Here is a 19,855-nt window from a genome sequence, read left to right as displayed (position 1 = left end):
AGTCGTTACAACTTGCCACATCTGAACGGGGGTTTCCAGAAAGCCATGTCTACCAGCTATGCACCTTTTGGCTTGCAGCAATGATGTTGCCAACTCCCAGATTACTTTGAGTTACAACATGGTACCTGAGTGTATAAAGTGTTGTTGTTGAGTTTACTCACACACCTGCCATTGTGCCAAAGCATGTTATTGAGTTCTTGTGGGATTTCTTGGACAGTTTATGTCTGTTTTTAGACCTCTGTGTCTGTATTTCTTGGCCTTTGTCTTGCCTAATTGTTTTGACTCCTGTTGGGTCTATTTATATGATATCAGCAGCTAGTGTCTGTTCTTTGCTGAGCTCGTTGGTTCTACGAACAGCTCGTGTCTGTTCTTTGGGTTGACACCTCTTAATGCCTCTTCCTTGTGACACCGTGTGTCCATCGGCGACTGCTTTTTTTGTGTCTCTTCTTTGACCACTATGGTGCTTGCGTTTGACCCCTGCTGGGTTATAATTGCCGACAGCTCGTGTCTGTCCGGGTATTGATAGTTTATATCTACTCGCTTTGCTGACAGCCCGTGTCTGTCTGGGTATTGACAGTTGCTGTCTACTCGCTTTGTTAACAGCTCGCTTCTGTCCCACTTCTTGACAGTTATGTCTAGTCTTCGTGCCACAGTTGTGTCTAATGCGTTAGGCCACTGTTCGGACTATTTTCTTTCGGCTGTTGTTGTGTCTACTTACGACCACTATACGTCTACTTCTTGTGACATGTTCTGTGTCCTCTACTTTGGACAGCTCTCTTGCCTGTTACTTTCTTCGACTCTGTTACGTCTACTTGCGACTACTCTATGTCTCCTTTCTTCGACCTCTTTGTGTCTTCACTTGGGCCTACTCTCTGCCTCTCTCTTTTGGACAATATCTTGTTGTTTTTCTTCTCGTTAAAAGAAACACGATGTCCCTCTTCGAAGTCCTGCCTATGGTGGTGCAGGCCAGTCTTGTATCTTGTGCTGAAATACTGCCAAGTTTGACAAGCTGACTTTACCAATTTCTTGTTTTCCCCTTTCACCAATACTCTTTACGGATCCTGCACGTCTTTGTTTCCATGCTGTCTGTTGTCATATACCAATTACCCGATCGATGATGAGTCCCCATTACACATGTTAGTCTATTCTCCCACAACCGGAATCGTGTTCGTTTACATCCATCGAACCATGTCCCAGGGGGTTCTTAGCTATTGTGGAGGCGATTATGTCGCGGCGATTGATGATTGTGCCAACTGAGTAGCCACTCTGGTGTACACTTGTTACCAGAACTTGGTAGTTCTCAGGGGACCTTCTGCATCTTGCAGGCAACAGATTTATGGGCTATGGAACTGAGCGATTGTTGTTTGTTATAACCTACAGGCCTGGCTCTTACTTCTATGACCAATGCCATAACTAGGGAGGACAACAAGGTTGAAAAACCTTTGCCTTTGCGGGTACTGAGCTGCGTTCTCAACTTATTCCCACTTAAGATCCTTGGTGCTGCCCCTCGGTTGATGAGGTTGCCTTTCGTTATTCCCATTCTTTTTTACCTTCCTCTTGTCTGTGGACACGAGGCCCTTACGAAGTTGTCGTTGCACTTCAAGGCCTTGTTTTATGTTGATCAGATGTACAAGCTTTCATGCTAGGGATTCCGTTGATCCCCTATACGTCACGATGTTGTTGGTGCATCGAGATCTACAATTCTTGCCTGCGGAGTCATGCTGTGTCTAGACCCGTATGGTTGGCTTATTCCTTCTGTTCCGATTCTGCAAAGCCCGGTGGACTTCCGTGTCCCTAGATGCCCGGCTTCCTTTTGCGAATTCTCCGACTTGATTCTAGTCTAGGATGTGGCGATCTTAGTACTGCTGTGGAAATCAGTCATTTAAAAGGAGCATACTGTCATGAATAGCCATTCTTGCCATTGCCATTGCATAGGGTTATGCCTGGCACCTTACCCCGCTTCCGTTGTGTCACGCTAATGTTCCAAGGACGTATGATGATACGGTTATACCACTTGGTGGTCTGTGTAACCTTGAGGTGTCACTCCGGTTTATCTACTCGGGTGTGGCCGGCTTGCACACTATAGATCATCGCTATTAGGTAACTCGGTACTCTGCAGTTGATGCAGCTTATTCTGAGTTGACTGCTATTCTCGTTCCTTTTGTGTCAACAGCGTTTGAGCGTGGGGCCCACACCTGTTAGGCCGATATCGCTGTAACGCGACATATCGTTGCCTGGGTGTCTTGAGGGATTTTCAGTTCTGCTGCTGCCGTGTTGGTTTATCTCGTGAACTAACATCCGGTTTGATAGTAGCGTCTGGTAACGTTGAGTTACGTATGTCCCCACTTTCGGTTATCTGTGATTTGGTTCTAGCTTGGGAAGATCTCTGTTGTCAGAATCTGCAACGCCTTAAATAGCGTTGCCTTCTGCCCTGTGTGATCAGGTTAACTCTTGCTCCCCAAGCTTAACAATCACATACACCCCTTTTGCCATTCTTCTTTGTATACTAGTTTATAGTATCACTTCTTCGATAGTACCTTCTTCTTTAGTACTATATCTTTAATTATCACTTGTTTCTTGATAGCCTTCATTGCATCAGTACCTTCTGTCGTCTTCGTTACCTCAGTGTTCCTGTGATTGTTTATTCCCTTCCGTGTGTTATAAGATCAATTAGTTGAGTGTGCCTCTTTACCTCAAACCGACCATACGACCTAGAGAGTTCTATCCTCTCCTCCCGGCCGTATATCCGCGCAGGCCTGACTGTCCACCTCTGGAACCTATCATTGTCCTGAGTCGTTGGCTTTCTAGAACCCTAATGGTTTCCTTGGGCCCTATCCGTAATAGTAAGTCACTAGGACTTGCGCAAGACACATTGGTGGCTTCGTAAAACTTCTTGGCGGCTGAAGGGAGGGTAGAGGTTTTGATGCGATGTTCGATTAACTTGAGGGAATCGTTAAGATTCTTTCCGGGAGGAAGATTGAAATCCGGGCAGGATTCACGAAGAATCTTCTTCCAAGTATGCTGAGCGGCAAGTCCATGATCGGTGGACGCCTTCGGCGGGTCTTCGAGAAACAGAGCTGAGGTCCGCGAAATGATCATGGCATTGCACATTTCCTCAGACCACGCATGAAACCCGGCGACAGAAATGTTAGGAATCTCGAATGTTCTGATCCTACGAACCATTTCTTCTGGGGTCGTTGACGATTTAGAGTCTTCAAAAAAGGTATGTGAGGTTGCAAGCCTTGCGGGGTGAATAGCTATTCCCTTGACGATAATCTTATCAGGCATTTCGGCGTTGCTGATGTCGGATTTGTCGTCTTGTGTGGGAAGAGTTTCGTTGACCATTGGAAACTTCAAGAAAATAAGATGAACTGCGCTGAGTGACACTATTAAATAGTGGATGCTTAATCAAGAGTAGAGGAACCTGAACTTGTGAGGGTGAGGGCTCATAACCTGTTGTGGTGATTTTGCGTAGAGAACCGTTTATTCAAGTTTTCTAGAGGAAATTTGTGATAGTATGCTAGGTGATATGTGGGGCGAGGTCACGTGGTGTGGCTGAGTGGCTGAGACTGCGTATTACTACAACAATACTCCCGTCTCGGGTTCCTTACATTCCAGGGATTTGGTTCCTAGTGCTAGGTTGCCTTCCTAGTACGTGACCTCAACCCTCTCCTAGCCGTTTCCAAAACGGACTCACTCTATTCCCGTTTGTTGTCTCATCTTGCTGGGATCTCAGCTTCCTCGTTGGGTATCAACCCTAGTGCTGAGACCTTAGCTGGTCTTTGATTCAAACAATCTTATAGTTCGGAAGTCTTGACAAGAACTGGTCATGCCTGACGGCAGCGTCCTCCTTGGGTCCAGGGTCGACGACGATGGAGATGCGGTCAGTCAGTGGCGGCTGCCAGAGACTATCCCACTCCTGTCGGCGACGTTCTCGTCTCCACATGCCTGCCACCAATGGCTTCAACTCGCGCATGATGCAGCCGAGTCGGGTCTTGACACTCATGTTATGCCCCAGGAGAGGCAGGTCTGAGTCATCGGGGGCAAGCTCGTCCTTGTCGGGTTGGGACGCAACACGGACGGGATGGTTGCGTTGGAGGCGGAGAGTGCGAGCGGCGTAGGCCATGCGTGCTTTGGCGAATCGAATAGAGGGGGGCGGGAGGCTGGCCTCGACTTCGACGGCGCGTGTTGGTGAACCGCGGAATGTACCTAGGATACGGGCGGCAGCTTGGCTTTGCAGTTTCTGGTATACCCTTTGCAGACTGAGCTGGGGTTTTGACGGGTCATACCAGAGAATTGATCCGTAATCGGCGACGGTACCCACACAGGAGATGTAGAGCTGACGGAGTGCCGCGATGGACAGTCCACGCGTGTTCGAAGCGAGCCGAAGCAAGCCGCGGAACGCGATCTCAGCCTTTTGGGTCCGTGCCTGGACGTGCTGTTTAAACGAAAGTCTGTTGTCGAAATGGAAACCCAGCCACTTGACCATCTTTTGGGGACGCACAGTGACATCACCTACTCGGACAGTTTGGGAGGCCCACTTTGCAGCATCGGTGTAGTGGATGAGCTCAGTTTTGCTCTCTTCAAACTCAATGCCGTAGTCACGAGCCTTGGCCCGCAGCTCCGTCACGAGTTCTTCGAGAAGCGCCGCTGAACGCCTCGGGCTTTTGGACGCCACGGTTACGCTGAAGTCGTCTATATACGACAGCTGAAGTTGTGGTGTGTCGCCGGCCACCCGAGCCACTATATGCCGAGCATACAACAGGAAGAGTAGAGGACTGATGGGGGAACCTTGGGGGATGCCGATGTTAACCGGGGTCATCGGAAACGGCTGACCCTCGATGTGCAGGCCGACAGTACGGCCCTGGAGGATCGAAGCAACCCATTTTCGGAACACCAGGGGAAGACCGAGCTCACGTAAGCTGCGCATCAAGCAGGGCTTTGACACGTGGTCGAAAGCGCCCTTGACGTCAAGGAAGAGAGTGCTTGGAACGAGCTTCATCTCCTTGACCTTCTGCAGGTGGCTGACGTATACGAGAGCGGCGTCCATGGCTGAACGCTGTTTGCGGCCTCCCAGTTGAGTGTCGTCTAGAAGCGAGCTGTCATGGCAATTGGCGAGGTACCCTAAGCGGGTCGCAAAGACTTTCTCGAGCACTTTGCCTAGACAGTTGAGCAGTGAGATGATGCGGTAGGACTTTACGACTGAATAATCAGCCTTTCCGTCTTTCGCGAGCACAATCCCAGTAGCCTGCTTCCAGAGTGTGGGGTGTATTCCGAGGCGAGACAGGGCTTTGTAGACGGAGAGAAAGGGCGCGGGATGGGCCTCAAAGGCGATCTGGATGATCTTGGCGTTCATGCCGTCGGGCCCGGGGGCCTTCTTGGCGTTGGCGGACATGATTGCCTCCTTGATCTCGTGGTCTGTAAGGTCAGGCCAGGGGTATATGCTTCGGTCGGTGTCGTTCGGGGGGGTGTCGTGATGGGGGTCGTGTGTATCGGCAACGTCAGGTCGGGGATCGACACCTGCGCTAGACGTAGCACCCAGTAGCGTCAGGAAAGCCTTTTCCTTCTCCTCGGGGGTATTGGCTAACCCGTCTGGCCCCTGGATGGGGGGGAAGTAACTCGCCGTAGCTGGCTTGGTGTATTTCCAGGCTGTGTAGACCTTTTCGTTGTCGGCGTCAGAGAGGCAAGTAGTCCAGTGAGTAGACTTGGCATCTCCGACAGCATGGGCGTACTTGTTGCGAATCGGATAAAACTCAACCAGCGACAGCCTGCCTCGCCTGTATCTTCTCTCTGCGCGCGCTGCGGCCTAACGTTGTGTTTAGAGCTCAGGCGTCCACCACGGCTTCGCGTGGACACTGTGCCTCTTCCCCGGCACGCATCACCGTCTGCAAATATCTCTGCCGGGGACAGCTGAAGCTCAAGGTCAGCCTGGCCAGCCAGCCATTCCTTGCGAAACAGTGACCAGTCGGCCGTCTTAATGTTGAACGCCGGGTTACGTGTTAGGGTTTTGGGTGTGGGTGTGGTGGTGCTGACGTAGTCAAAACTGATGGCCCGGTGATCGGAGCCCGTCTCCTGAAGATACCTCCAGGTCGTAAACAGGTCCAGTCGAGACTGCAAGTAATATGCGAGGTCGATCACCGGGGTCGTGCTGCTGTTGATGTAGGTACCGCCGTTGCGTTCAACGTAATCGTCGTCGACAATCAGAGTGGCATTCTGCGACATCAGCCAGTTAGCAAAGTTGTGAGCTCGTGGTTCGTGGGGATGTTCTCACTGGTAATTCCACCAATGGTGATGGAGATTAAAGTCGCCGCGAAGCAAAGTACTAGTGTCAAAATTGCGCGACAAAAGATTGGTGCGCTCGATGGTATAGGGGCAGGGTTGGGTCTCGGGGACAGGCTGCACAGTCAGCTGGCGTTCGTTGTAGACATTGAGAAGCGAAAACGGCTCCGACGCAAGGATGCGCAGAGTCTGAATATCACTCTCAGCATCGCCAAACTCGAACAGCACAGAAAACGGCAGGCCTTGGCGGACGTAGGTCAAAACCCGCGGGCGTAAAGGCATGGCCTCGAGATTCCTAACATTAAACGGCACAACCAGGGTGAAGCCCGGCTGCGTCAATGTTCGGCATCTGTCTTGCAGTTTTATTGGATAAGGCTCCCGGATGCCGACAATGTCTGCCTTTCCGGGGCAACAGCCTAGAGTATTGTGTCGTGAATAGTTTTCATTTTGTGCGTGCCGTGCTGAAGGATGTCTAGACCTTATCTTATTGTGGGCCCCTCTTTCATAGGTGAAAGAGGCCGTTGGTCTTGAGTGTTTTACTGGCGCAAACGTCAGAGGCCTTTGTGTTGGACTTCAATTACAACCACACCAGCACGCTTCGACTCTATATCAATAATAAGCCATGACGGTGGGATGGGAACCCCGATGGCATTAAACTCGAGCATTTTCATGGAGAGCTGCTTTGGCCTGTTGAGATCGTCCTGGACGAGTACATGTAAGGTCATGAAGCAGAACCTCTTGCCCGGAACCCCCTCCACTGTCGCGTATACACCTTTGGGGTGGCACACTCGCAGTCCGGGTGGGAGTGAGTCCATATCAAAGAATATTTATGTCAAAGTTGGCCAATTTGTCGATCCGATCGCTCCATGAAAACGAGTGTAGGAACTAGTCATGATAGTGTGCATGCTCGGTCCACAGTCAACCGATGTTGGCTCTCTCATCATTCAATCACTAACTAGTGAAAGGAGAGTAAAGGAGAACTATGTCGTGAGGAAAAAGAAAGCTCCCCGTTTTGAGTCTGCAGCCTAGACGGCGAACATGGCGTATGGTGGTGGTGTCTATGAGCTGCGCCCCAGCCTGACCCCATCCATGAGCAAGCCAATGCCCTGTACGATGAACCCGATGCCACAGACTCCAGGCGCTGCGACCAGAGGTCCCCAAGCCAACCGACCTCCGGGAACTGCAAACAGTAGCTTGCCTATGGCCACGCACCGCACCATATCTGCTAAACTTCTCCTGTCATCTCGTCTGACAATTTGTTGACCCTGGGGGTATCAACATTTGGCAGTGGATTGCTCCCGGGTCTCTCACAAACTAAGAAAACCCAGCAAGAGTCTATCGAGATTCCGAGTTGACGCGTGTCGCAGATTTGTGTTTTGGGGGGTGTCGAAGCACTCTGAGAAGGCTCTCAACTGGTGAGAATCTCAGCCTTTTCACGATGGGCAGCGTTTAGCGAAGCTTATATGGCCTTCTAGTAGCGAAGAACAAGGCTAAGTCATCACACTACTATATAGTGTGTCCTCAGCTCGCTTCTTGTAATCATCATGTTGCTGTCACTATGAAGTTTGCCGTTGAAGATAGAGTTTGCATAGGCTCAGACACTCGAACAAGAGCATTGAATGTGAAGATCCAAGAAACGGCCCCGAAGAAAATGGGCAAAGCAAATTAAACGCGAACAAACGCGTCTTTTTTTTGCTTCAAGAAAGACTAGTCACTATGAGGTTCGGTATACATGTGTGTTATGTTATGTATGTACACACCTTCATTCTCGGGGCATAACACGTGTAATCTGTGGTTAGTGTCATCCGTTGCCGTCTGTCGCTTGAAACTAGTTGTGTCATCAAAAATAACAGTTAACTATCACCATAGAATCATGCATGTGCATGAAGATACAAGCACCCTAACTGTTAGCCCCTGTTACATAACATCTGACTAATCATAATTCATGTACCTGTACCTTTTAAGAACGAGATCGATTCAGAAGAGAACTAAAGATGGAGATGGAGCGGTGAGTTCTCGGCTAAAACAAATGCATGAGCGGCACCAAAATCATCACATCTCCCTAATTTATGCAGTATGTGCTTCTTGGTAACTATAACTAGTTTTGCCTCAAGAATCGCTTTGAAGGAGAAGCATATGCAAGTGCAACATATTAAATATTATTAATATCCTTAATTCCTAGCCTAGTTTGTGCTGCTGACAGCAAGTCTGTCTATCTGTTAACATCTGGTCACTATTCATACGTACGGAGGTAAAACTTACTTCATGAGATGCTCCATGAAGAACTGCAGGGAAACGTCGTCCGTGAAGATGGTCTGCGCGTTTTGTGCGCTAACACCGCCATAAACACTCGATGTATGAGTTGTTGAGGGGTTCAGTTTCGAAAGTAGGAACCGAGCTTGTGATCCACCGGCGTCACAAACAATGAATCGAGGAAGTGGGAAGCGATCCGTGATGAGATCCTAAATGATTTGTTAGCAATGTGATTGATTATCATATCTCCATTCAACTTACCCGAGCATCCTCCTTCGGTTGCTCTAAAAGTGCAGCAAAGTTTTCGTAGCCTTCTTGATCTTGGTAACCGGCCTTTCTCCATTCCGCAATCGTCTCTCCATGGAAGATAAGAATGTGAAAGAAGGTATCCAGCAGCAAGACATGCGTGGGTTGAATCGAAGATGAATCCAACAAAACGGGGCGGGCACCATCCTGGTCAAAGGTGTAAGAGTCGAGAGTGGGTTGGATCATGACAAGAGAATTGCTGACATCTTCGTGATTCAGGACATGACGATAGAAAGCTGTTTCATCAGGGGAGTTGTTGAAGACTTGCAGGAACTGACTTCTGCGTAGATGGAACATGAACTGTGGGTACAGTGTAAAGTTCTTGTCAAGTCGGAAAGAGCTTGGATCATCCTTCCTGTAATCAGCGAAGCGCGAGCAAAGGCGAATCAGCATGCGGTCAACCCAGCGGAGAACGTCCGGGCCATCATCCACCTCGGCCTTGAAGATGGCAATTCTTGACATTAATACTGCTGCTGCCTCCTGGTCAAAGGACTGTCCGATAGCAGGATCTCCAGCTGGCCCACTAAGCTTTCTGGAAATTGTCGTAACTCTGAGGTGGTACTGGCCAGAGGAGTGTTGGTAGTAGGTCAAAAATTGAACCAGGCCCTGCTGCTGTTGTTGATGAACAGGGGCACTGTTCTGGTTGGCGATTTCAAAGTAGATGCCATAGCTAGATGTCGGATCAATGCCACACATCTTCCAAGAGCATGTGTTGCCAATACCACATTCAGTCTCACCCACGGAACTGGATTTCTTGTTGAGTGATATGGCATGCCCAATCAAGCCCGTGACTTTAAGCTCCTTCGTAGTGAGAACCTCCAGAACAGCATTGAAGCCCATGAGGAAGTTATCATCGCCATCTTTTTCAAATACTCTTGCAAATGACTGCTTGAACATGGATGATGTGAAGCTGTCGGTGAGAATGATGTGACCTCCAGTGGTATTGCAGAGGGCTTTCATTTCAAGCAAGCCAACCTGGTCTAGGCAGCCAGCAAATACATCGATGATGTGGCCATTGTGGGCCGAGCGTTTCGCTAGAGAGTCGTAAAACTAAGCACCCCGCATCAGCACATGTATTGATTACGAAACCAAGTAGAGTGACATACCTTGATAGCCTTCTTGTAGTATTTAACATTGTCACGGTCAATGTCGTGGTGAGACCGAACGGTCTCTCGAAGTTCAGGTCCAACGACCATACCAGGACCCTCCGTGGCAGGACCAGCAGCAAAAAGCATGATTCTTCCGCCGGCATTCTGGAATGAGCTCTCTAGCAAGCCGACAGCAACACTGAGGGCGACGCCGGTGCAGCGAAGACTTCTACGATCATTGGCAACAGGCCAAGGATCACGCTGTAGCTGCTCTAATGCTTTTGTGAGATGAAACTCGCATTGTTCAATGGGCATAAGGAAGCGGGAAGCAGGGGTAATCGGCGCAGGACGTCCGGGCTGAGAAGGGGCACCGCTAACACGGCCACTGGCAGAGTTCAATCCCAACATTTCAAGAACCTGCTTCGCGCTGTAGTCCTTGTTTCCACGGAATACATATGACTTGGCACATTCGGTGTAGCCAATTTCATGGACTTGGGTCTGTAGCAGAAAAGATATGTTAGAATATGTAGCAGACATTGCTTAATCTCTGAGGATTATTTCATGCGTACCATTGTGCCAAAGGTAATCAAGCCGACCAGAGCATTGGGGGGAAGGAGTCCAAGACTCATCACCAGTGACTCTTTTAGTGCGGCAAGGTCCTCCTCCTCCTGACATAAATCCACGACGTAGAGGAAGATGGGAGGAGCTGGCGCAGGTCGTGACAGGCGGTATTCAATGGTGGTGTTTGCATGGTGTAGCTCGGGGGGGATGGCGTCTCGGGTAATGTCTTTGTAGTGTGATGGGAGTTGGTTGCGTGAAAGGCAGAACGGGCACACCCACACACGTGCTCTAGTATCGACGGTGCTATTAACATGTTAGAGCCAAGTAATCATGTGTTGCAAGCCCGCCCGTGTTGAGCCTCACCAGAATGGGTTCAGGACTGCCCGGCAGGGCTGTTTGCAAGTCAAAGGTTCAAATTGAAGAAGGGGAGTGTCCTGTTTTTCCTTGAGAGGAGTATAGACCGCACCGATAGGAACAACAAGACGCGACGCTTCCTAATTGTCAAGTCAGTACAGGAAGTATTCTTGAAGACATATAGCTAGAATCTCACCATGCGGGTGCTGGGTAGCACGTTCCAACTCAGACGGACGCCATCACGATCCTCTTCATTGCTCCAATGCTCCTTCAATGCCTCGTAGTCCATGGTTATCAAAAGTGAACAACAAATAAAAAATGAATTATAGGCAAGTCGACGCAAGAGTCGTGACAATAAAACCGAGTCAATATGTGCTAGATCAACTAGCAGATCCGAAGGTTGTCGAAATGGCCAGAGTCGGTAGGGGTTCTATACTCTAAAAGAGAGCTTCGTTGTTGCAGATGCCGGCGTAAACATAAAGGACAGCTTGACGTTTCTTCCCAACTTCCCCACGTCTTATCAGCTTATCAAGTTGGTCCCTGCAAATGTGTAAATGACGCGAATTCATAGCATGCAAATACTTTGACTGTACCTGCACCTATAGCACCCCACCCCCCTCCCCTCCACTGTCTGATTACCTAAGGTGCACATTCTGCGCCTCAGCCACAGCCCTGAGTCTGGTGTGGCTTGTCGCACGGTTCAGCCACAATAAGCCTGTCTAGGGCTACCCACTTATCGATTGTGAATGCTGTAATTTTTGCCCACACAATCTTATTCAAATTTCTTACCTTTACTTCTGTAGACTTCTCTGGGATTACTGCAACACTCGAGGCTCAATCATCAGTCGCAAAATTAAGCAAAATGGGTAAGTTGTGCTACTATCACCAATGAATGTTCAAAACTTGGACAACTAATCAAATACAAAATGTCATAGCCAAGAAGTTCGACCCCAACGAGATTAAGATCATGTTCGTCAAACCCCCATCAAACCTGCCACCACGTTCGATTTTCAGACTTTGTTTCGACAATCTTTACATGAATTCAACTCGGTGAACTGACATTTTAATAGCCACCTCCGTGCCACCGGAGGTGAGGTTGGTGCCTCTTCGGCTCTGGCCCCCAAGATTGGTCCTCTCGGTCTCTCTCCCAAGAAGATCGGTGAAGACATTGCCAAGGCGACCGGCGACTGGGTATGAACCTTTGATTCCCTCTAGATATTTATCAACAAACGAGTCGACAGATCTCTAACAGCCTTACAGAAGGGTCTCCGCGTGACCGTCCGTCTCACCATCCAGAACCGTCAGGCTGCTGTGTCTGTCGTCCCTACCGCCTCTGCTCTTGTCATCCGCGCCCTGAAGGAGCCCCCGCGGGATCGCAAGAAGGAGAAGAACATCAAGCACAACAAGTCGGTCAGCCTTGAGGAGGTCATCGATATCGCGAGACAAATGCGGCACAAGTCTTTCTCCAAGGACCTCAAGGGCTCCGTCAAGGAGATTCTGGGCACTGCCTTCAGTGTTGGCTGCCAGGTGGAGGGCAAGAGCCCCAAGGCCATCAGCGACGCCATTGAGAACGGCGAGATAGACAGTAAGATACTCCCAATCTACCCCACCCGTCGATATTTGTGAAAGCCTGTTACTAACCTGTCCTTCTATAGTTCCCGAAGAGTAAAAAAACAAAAACTAATCGAAATGGGTTATGGTTTCCTCGATGTGTTTTGAATCTTGATGAAACAACCTCGGTACAAAAAAAGAAAGTGCCCGCGCCGGCAATGGTTTTGCAGTCCCGAATCCGATGCCCTCAACCGGGGCACATTTCACGCGTGGCTCTTGGTTGTCGGTTGGTATGTTGATGCTCCCAAGTGAAGATGTTGACATGTATGCACAAACGTGAAATATGAAGCCTCGAATACACTCTGGACCTAGTTTTTCGCTCTATAGCTTGGGCCAATTTTTTTCACGAGGAAGATCAAGCAAAAGTCCCTTACTCACCATGGCGTCGATTCACATGCTTATGCTTGTGTATTCCGTTACGCCAATGGTCCATATCCTCGGACTACATTTCAACATGACGTCTACGCATACGTATGTCGCCAACCAAGAGTCAAAAGAAGGAACTAACTCGACGGTTACTTTAAAGGCGCTCAAGGGCTATACGTAGTATGTTGTTTCGTGTCGTTAGCGGTGTATACATACATGCATGGGCTTTCTTACAAGAGTTGTATGTGTGCATAGACAGTGGGATAATAATAAAAATAGTAGAACTTCAATTTTTCAGGGTCAAGGTGCATATGAATATCATGTTAAAGGTGTCGATTTTGCACGCTTCAAGCAGGATGGAATCTAGTGGTCGTGGTTCATTTGGTAGAGTTGTAACCCTAAGGTTGACAATAGCCATGCAGAGGAAGTGAAAACCCACGTTGGTTATATGTGAAGTGACATGAAGTGGATTTGCAAGGTATAAAGTGGCTTGAGACTTGAGGCTTGGGGACCCTGTTTAGCAATGTGTTTCAAAGTAGGTGGGCGGGCGGTGTTTTGTTTGCAAGTCAAAGCGTTTTGGTTGGAGAAGGGGACAGCAAGGGTTGGACAGGAGTGAAGAGAGGTGAAAGAGAGATGGCGAGATGTTAGATGAAGAGATGGATAGATACATACACAACCAGGTGGATGGATGTATGCAGCTATCCGTGGATAAGTACATACGCATGTACATACGAATGTACCTGTGTATATATTTACAGCTACTTGTGGGTGCTTGTAGCAAAGGCGGCGCATGGATGGGCCAAAACTTGGGGTAGATAATGTACCGGTACAGGCAGGTACATCTGTAGACGTGCAGCAGGTGTTGCCACCGGGCGCATTTGATTGAGCAGCACAGGCATATGGGGTGCGTGGGGTACATGGGGTAGGCGGTGCTAGGTACCTGTACTTATGCTTGGCTGGGGCTCATGAGTCAGCAGATGAGAAAGCCACTGGCTGGCTTATTGGGGCCACTGATTGGGTGATTGGATCTGTGGGTACATGGGCACATCTGGAGGTACATCTGGAGGTACATTTGCATGTTACCTTGCCTCATTGCAAACAAACTCGCTCCACTCCACATTAGTCAATGTCTCGGCCAGCCCTCTGTTGTCAAGCTCAAAACAAAAGCGACATTCCCGCCGCTTCTGGCCCAATCAGACGAGGCCCTATCCTGTCTTTTCTTTTCTTTCAGCCTTTATGTGAAGTCAGTGTGGCCGTGGCACGGAACACGCGCCCGTCTTCTCCCTGGTTGTTTCCGAGTGTTTTCAGCATCTCTGCTTGACTTGCTACCTACAATACCAACTGCCTATATTACTCACTACCTACATAGCCGAAGGCTGGATTAAGCCTGAGCTTCTTTAGCACCATCCATTCCTTGTTCCTCCGAGCCTGAGCCTGGGCTTTTTAGCTTTGCTCCATCTATAGCGCAGCAGCAGCACATGATTCTAAGCACTCCAGGCATAGAGTGAGCAAAACACCAGTGCCGCCAGTCTAAGCGCCACGCCACACACGCGTGCTCCTTTCTATGCCTCCGACTATCTCTGGATTGCCCCGTCAACATCGCCTTGACGACCGTCGCCCGCCGCTCCTCTCCGCTCCGCTCCTCGACGCCGAAACCCACTCCTTCTCGCCCCGAGCCCGCTGATCCATCCCTCGCCGCCGCTGCTTCATACCCGTCCCGCCGCGAGCCCCTTTGCCTGGCTGTGCAAGGCCTCTTTTCTCTCCTCCTCGGGACGGGTCAGGCAATGATGCAGAGCACCTCGCCGGAAAATGGCATCGACGCCCGCGTCCCTGGCCTCGCACTTTTCAACGAACCTCACATTAAAGCTCTGACCTAGACAACCGCCAGATGAATCCCATCATGGATTCTCTGATGTACCAACGGCGCATCGTGCAGCCACCCCAGCAAACCCCCGGCCCTGCCTCCGCCCACCACACTACTTCTCCGCCCCAAGACCACCCCCGCCATCACCCCCACCACCCCCATCTCCATCCCCATCACCGCGAACCGCTATCTGTTCGCGACGTCAATCTCCTCGCCAGCTCCCACGCCACTTGGGGCATGGCCCAGGGCCCCGAACCTCCTCCCGCCCTTCTGCTCCGGGGCTATGCAAATCAACAACTTGGACCAGCCGTTCATCCCCTGCCGCTTCCTCAACCACCACCATGCCACTCACAGACTGCCCAAAAGCCCTCGACCTTCCCCTCGCAGGCGCCCGACCTCTCCCAGCATCAGCTGCGACGTAAAACCCCCAGCGGTACTATTGATGCCGGATACGATGGCTCGCACGTGTACATGGACCCGGGGCCGCCCGCCTACAAACACGTCCTGCTTCCGTCATCGAGTTTTGCACCCACCGCTGCAACCGAAGCCTATGTCCTTAGCCGCCCTCACCCCCAGCAACAGCAGCCGCTGCAAGCTTCCGGCTTTGTCGACAACCTGATGCCGCCGTCAGCTCATGCCCATAACCTCGCCCCTCACCACCACGCCAACCACGCACTCTTCTCTCTACTAGGAACCGGTACTGTTGAATGGAGTAGCCACACTCAAATAGCTGTCGGGGGCTCTCATGCCTCTAATCTTCTGTTAGCTGGCCAACTGCCCGCGGCCCAAGCCGCTTCTATGCACTACTACGGCTATGGGCCACCATCGCCGGCTATCGGCGCGCCTCTTCATCCGGCCTTCCTGCAGCCCCTGTCTTCTATTTTTCATACTGCGCAAGGGAATGCATTTCAACGCCATACGCCGTCAAACCAAACATACCACCGTCCCGACCCGTCTACTCTGCGCCAAGCTCCAGTCGCCAATGGCCCGCTTGCAAGCCCCTGGCTTGGTGGGATGCCCCAACCGCCTTCATACGCTTTTCCCCAGATGCACCCCCACAAACCGCCGCCCATGCTCACGTTGGAAACGCTAAACCTAGTGTCCAGAGACTACATTCCCAGTTCATCAGGAACATGGACCTCGGGACTTGCTGGCTATTCTCGAGACCAGGCCTTGGCCAACGCCCATCGTGCATATCTACTACTCATCGCCCACACTCAGCCGTCACGAAAAGTGGCTGCGTTTAAGAATGGGGACATCTCTAAGCAATATGTATTCCCGAAGCCGCCTCGCACGTCTCACATGTTCAGACCTTCGGCTCCCAGCAGTATGAACATGCCTGATCAACACGTAAATCACACTACTGCTGCTCGCGCAACCGAAGATTCAACTGTAGACAAATCACCTTTTGCTTCTGCGCCACAACCACATGCACCACCAGTTAGCTCAGCGAATGCCTTCTCCGCCCATAACAGAAATGTATCGACCACTCTCTGCCCACCCTCTACTGCCCCCGCTCCATTCTTCGCGCCCGTTCCGACCAAAGCCCCGGCATCCCCGATTTTTGGGGCTCAGAACATTTTGGACGCCCTAACTGCTCTCTGTGAGCAGAGCGCATGGCAATGGGTAGACGGCATAATCATCGGGGGCTGCCTCCATTATGCGCTTGAAAGATACGGTGATGCTATGAAGTGGTTTCGTCTAGCTCTTGGGGCCGATCCTCAGTAAGTTCTGCCGTGTCTTCTGCCGTGTCTCGAAATATTTACAGCCCTTGACTAACCACGAACCTAGACGGGTCGAGGCAATATCAAACCTCGCAGCAACCATGTACACAATTGGTATGACGTCAGAAGCAGAAGCTGAGTGGCTCAGAGCACTCCGCATTTCTCCCGGCTATCTTGATTCTGCCGAACATCTCATCGGCCTGATATATAATCGCCACCCAAAGGAAGCCGTCGACGCCGTCGAATTTGTTCAAAGCTCACTACGCATGCAAGACCCGCCTACATTCCACGACTCCAGTGCCTCTGGTGGTTTTGGAAGCAGCGGATATTCTATCCCCGGATGTGATAATGGCCGGCTTGTTGGACTTATTCATGCTAAAGGGTCCCTTTTGTATTCTCTCAGGGAAATCAAAACGGCGCTTGATGCTTTTGAAGAGGCCGTCATGATCAGCACTGGAAAACGATCTGCTAGCATATACAGCCTTGTTCGAGATATTCAGTATGCCCTTTCCCCCATTAGCCATATATCCGCCGCTTCTAGTCAACCGCCCTCTGCCCCTCTTCTTCTCCTCCCAGAAAAAGCCAGACAAACCGCACACCTTCTCTTTTCTGGTAATGGGCAGCTTCCAGGGCTCAAGTACGTGCCCGATGGTAATCCCCGGAGGGCCTCGATGCAAGCGACCAGCAGCTCCTTGCTTTCTCTAGCCAAGATTCTTCAAGATTCCTTGTCGAGCAACCCTGCCATCGCTACTCGGCCTGCTGGAGTCGGCGACATCCTTGCCTTGTACTACCTTTCGCTGTCCCTTCAAGAAAGCCCTTCGACTGCGAATAATGTAGGAATCCTTCTCGCGGCTGTTCAGCAACCTACTGGCCATCCTACAACTGGACCCAACCTTCCAACTACTTTGATACCGGGCATCACACCTGGTAGTGGTCTATCTTTTGCTCTCGCCTACTACGAGTATGGTTTACGACTTGACCCTCAACATGTGCACTTGCACACTAATCTAGGTAGCTTACTCAAGGACGTTGGCCAACTTGACATGGCTATTCGTGTCTACGAAAAGGCTGTGAGCTGCGATGGCACATTTGACATTGCCTTGACAAACCTCGCCAACGCCGTCAAGGACCGTGGCCGTATTCAAGATGCGATAGGCTACTACAAAAGGGCTGTCGTTGCAAACCCGTCCTTTGCGGAGGCTGTTTGCGGTCTCTTCACTGCTTTGAACTCAGTCTGTGACTGGCGCGGGCGTGGTGGCGTGATGCTCGACGACGGAAAACTCGATCGGTGGCATGTCAATGAAGCAGGAGGTCTTATTGATGCCTGTCAGCAAAATGAAGGCAGTGGACTGACAAAGAGAGTCGCAGACATTGTTCGAAAGCAGATTGATGAAGCGTCAAACTGGGGCAAGGGCATCATAACACAGGATGTTGCCACAAACTTTGCCAACCACATATCACGCTTACTAAAAGATCCAACCGCAACAACCACCATCGCCATCAAAATCCGCGGCATGGCTGGTTCACCCTTTGAGGGCTCTCAAATCGTGAGACTACTGGAGAGAGTGTCTCGTGTTGCCATGTGGCATTGGTACATGGATCGCAAGGCCGGCACTGAACGACCACCCGAAGTGTACGCTCGACTGCCTGTCCCAGCAGCCTTGACAATCCCTGCCACTCCTACAATTCTTCCCTTTCACACATTCACCTGTCCTCTTGAGGCTAGCCATATCCGCATTATATCGCAGCGGAACGCTATGCGTACTTCCTGTTCAACACTTCGCTCTCCGTGGCTCCCAACTACGGTTTATCCCCCGCCCGCACCACCGAATCCTCAACTCATAGTGGGATATGTGTCTTCGGACTTTAATAATCACCCCCTCGCACATCTGTAAGTCCACGGGCCTGGAATATGTTTTATAATGACCCACTAACTTGTATTTACTTAATAGTATGCAATCAGTCTTTGGTTTCCACGACTCCTCAAAAGTTAAAGCCATTTGTTATGCAACGACCCCCAGTGACACGTCATCTCACCGCTTAAAAATCGAACGTGAAGCGCCCGTCTTCCATGACGCCAGTTCGTGGTCTTCCCCGCAACTTATTCAGCAAATTGTCAGTGATGGCGTTCACATCCTTGTCAATCTAAATGGCTACACCCGTGGTGCGCGTAACGAGGTCTTTGCTGCTCGGCCTGCTCCAATTCAAATGTCTTTTATGGGATTTGCCGGTACCATGGGTGCTGAATGGTGTGATTACCTTCTTGCCGATAACAAAGCAATTCCACCCACAACCCTTCGTCCTAGCCGCAACAACATGAGTGTAGATGCTGTGTTCCAGGATGAAAATGACAAGCCAGAAGGCGATTGGATATACTCTGAAAACATCATTTTCACTCGAGATACCTTCTTCTGCTGCGACCACGCTCAGTCTGCTGAGCCGGAGGAGCGGCATATCACTTGGGCTGAAGAGGAACGTCGCCGGTGGGAATTACGTCGGTCCATTTTCCCTCAGTTAGCAGACGACGTCATCATTATGGGCAACTTTAATCAACTCTACAAGGTATGCACCCAGAACCAAAATGCCATTTTCGTATTGTATCCGCCCAACTAACCTTGCGTACAGATCGACCCTACCACTTTCCGCACTTGGCTTCGTATTCTTTCACAAGCTCCAAAGGCGGTTTTATGGCTTCTGAGGTTTCCCGAGTTGGGCGAAGCCAATCTCAAAAGAACAGCACAAGAATGGGCTGGCTCGTCTGTCGCTGATCGCATCATCTTCACTGATGTTGCGCAAAAGCAACACCACATTTCTCGAGCCCGCGTGTGTGATTTATTCCTCGACACCGCTGAGTGCAATGCACACACCACGGCAGCAGACATACTGTGGTCTAGCACTCCTCTATTGACGCTCCCTCGGTATCCGTACAAGATGTGCTCTCGCATGGCTTCGTCCATCTTAAGCGGTGCGCTTCCACGGACCAATGAGGGTCTCCGAGCTGCTGCCGAGCTCACAGCAACTAATGAGGATGAATATGAGCGTTCAGCGGTACAGCTCGTTAATTCTCTTCGGTATAGCATGACCTCGGATGGCTATGGGGTGGGCCAAGGGCGTCTGTTTGAGCTGCGGAAGCTTTTATTCGACAACAGATGGACTTGTGGCCTCTTCGACACCCAGAGGTGGGTTCGTGATTTAGAGGAATCTTTCTCTCTTGCTTGGGATAGATGGGAGCGCTGTGAGCCGGGCGACATATTTCTTTGAGTAGTCTTTCTATAATAGCCTTGTTTTTTTTTTTCGGAGTTTCTTTTTTTTTTAAGTGAAAGGGAGCACCTGTATCTTTATCTTTTGGTCTACATCTGGCTGTAAATAAATAGAAGTAAATGTGCCGATGGCTTCATCTTGACGTCTCCAACACACAAACCTCAACTTGCAGGGGAAAAAGAAAAAGA

At 50.4% G+C, this 19,855-nt stretch overlaps 6 protein-coding genes across 6 annotated transcripts; 2 read left to right on the top strand and 4 right to left on the bottom strand.

Annotated features, from left to right (window-relative positions):
• Window positions 1-2,721: 2,721 nt before the first annotated feature.
• Window positions 2,722-3,288, bottom strand: BROUX77_006063 (uncharacterized protein; the record flags this gene model as incomplete). The annotated part of the gene is made up of 1 exon (XM_073751006.1): window positions 2,722-3,288. One exon carries the CDS (start codon window positions 3,286-3,288, stop codon window positions 2,722-2,724), a length of 567 nt encoding a protein of 188 aa, XP_073603933.1.
• Window positions 3,289-3,787: 499 nt separating this feature from the next.
• On the bottom strand, window positions 3,788-6,222 carry BROUX77_006062 (uncharacterized protein; the record flags this gene model as incomplete). Its single annotated transcript, XM_073751005.1, has 2 exons — window positions 3,788-5,649; window positions 5,733-6,222. The coding sequence occupies 2 exons, from the start codon at window positions 6,220-6,222 to the stop codon at window positions 3,788-3,790; spliced, it is 2,352 nt and encodes a 783-aa protein (XP_073603932.1).
• Window positions 6,223-6,267: 45 nt separating this feature from the next.
• BROUX77_006061 (uncharacterized protein) lies at window positions 6,268-6,561 on the bottom strand (the record flags this gene model as incomplete). Its single annotated transcript, XM_073751004.1, has 1 exon — window positions 6,268-6,561. One exon carries the CDS (start codon window positions 6,559-6,561, stop codon window positions 6,268-6,270), a length of 294 nt encoding a protein of 97 aa, XP_073603931.1.
• Window positions 6,562-8,537: 1,976 nt separating this feature from the next.
• On the bottom strand, window positions 8,538-11,130 carry BROUX77_006060 (uncharacterized protein; the record flags this gene model as incomplete). The annotated part of the gene is made up of 6 exons (XM_073751003.1): window positions 8,538-8,741; window positions 8,794-9,888; window positions 9,945-10,424; window positions 10,496-10,790; window positions 10,851-10,981; window positions 11,038-11,130. The coding sequence occupies 6 exons, from the start codon at window positions 11,128-11,130 to the stop codon at window positions 8,538-8,540; spliced, it is 2,298 nt and encodes a 765-aa protein (XP_073603930.1).
• A 573-nt stretch (window positions 11,131-11,703) lies between these two features.
• Window positions 11,704-12,510, top strand: BROUX77_006059 (uncharacterized protein; the record flags this gene model as incomplete). Its single annotated transcript, XM_073751002.1, has 5 exons — window positions 11,704-11,707; window positions 11,777-11,810; window positions 11,912-12,032; window positions 12,102-12,426; window positions 12,497-12,510. 5 exons carry the CDS (start codon window positions 11,704-11,706, stop codon window positions 12,508-12,510), a joined length of 498 nt encoding a protein of 165 aa, XP_073603929.1.
• Window positions 12,511-14,718: 2,208 nt separating this feature from the next.
• On the top strand, window positions 14,719-19,667 carry BROUX77_006058 (uncharacterized protein; the record flags this gene model as incomplete). Its single annotated transcript, XM_073751001.1, has 4 exons — window positions 14,719-16,406; window positions 16,474-18,297; window positions 18,359-18,968; window positions 19,032-19,667. 4 exons carry the CDS (start codon window positions 14,719-14,721, stop codon window positions 19,665-19,667), a joined length of 4,758 nt encoding a protein of 1,585 aa, XP_073603928.1.
• Window positions 19,668-19,855: the final 188 nt, after the last annotated feature.

This window comes from Berkeleyomyces rouxiae (genome assembly GCF_048999995.1).
Source record: "Berkeleyomyces rouxiae strain 22BRR77 chromosome Unknown BrBRR77_ptg000007l, whole genome shotgun sequence".
NCBI lineage: Eukaryota > Fungi > Ascomycota > Sordariomycetes > Microascales > Ceratocystidaceae > Berkeleyomyces > Berkeleyomyces rouxiae.
The sequence above is the reverse complement of the archived record's forward strand: the minus strand, read 5'-3'. Positions and strand labels throughout refer to the sequence as shown.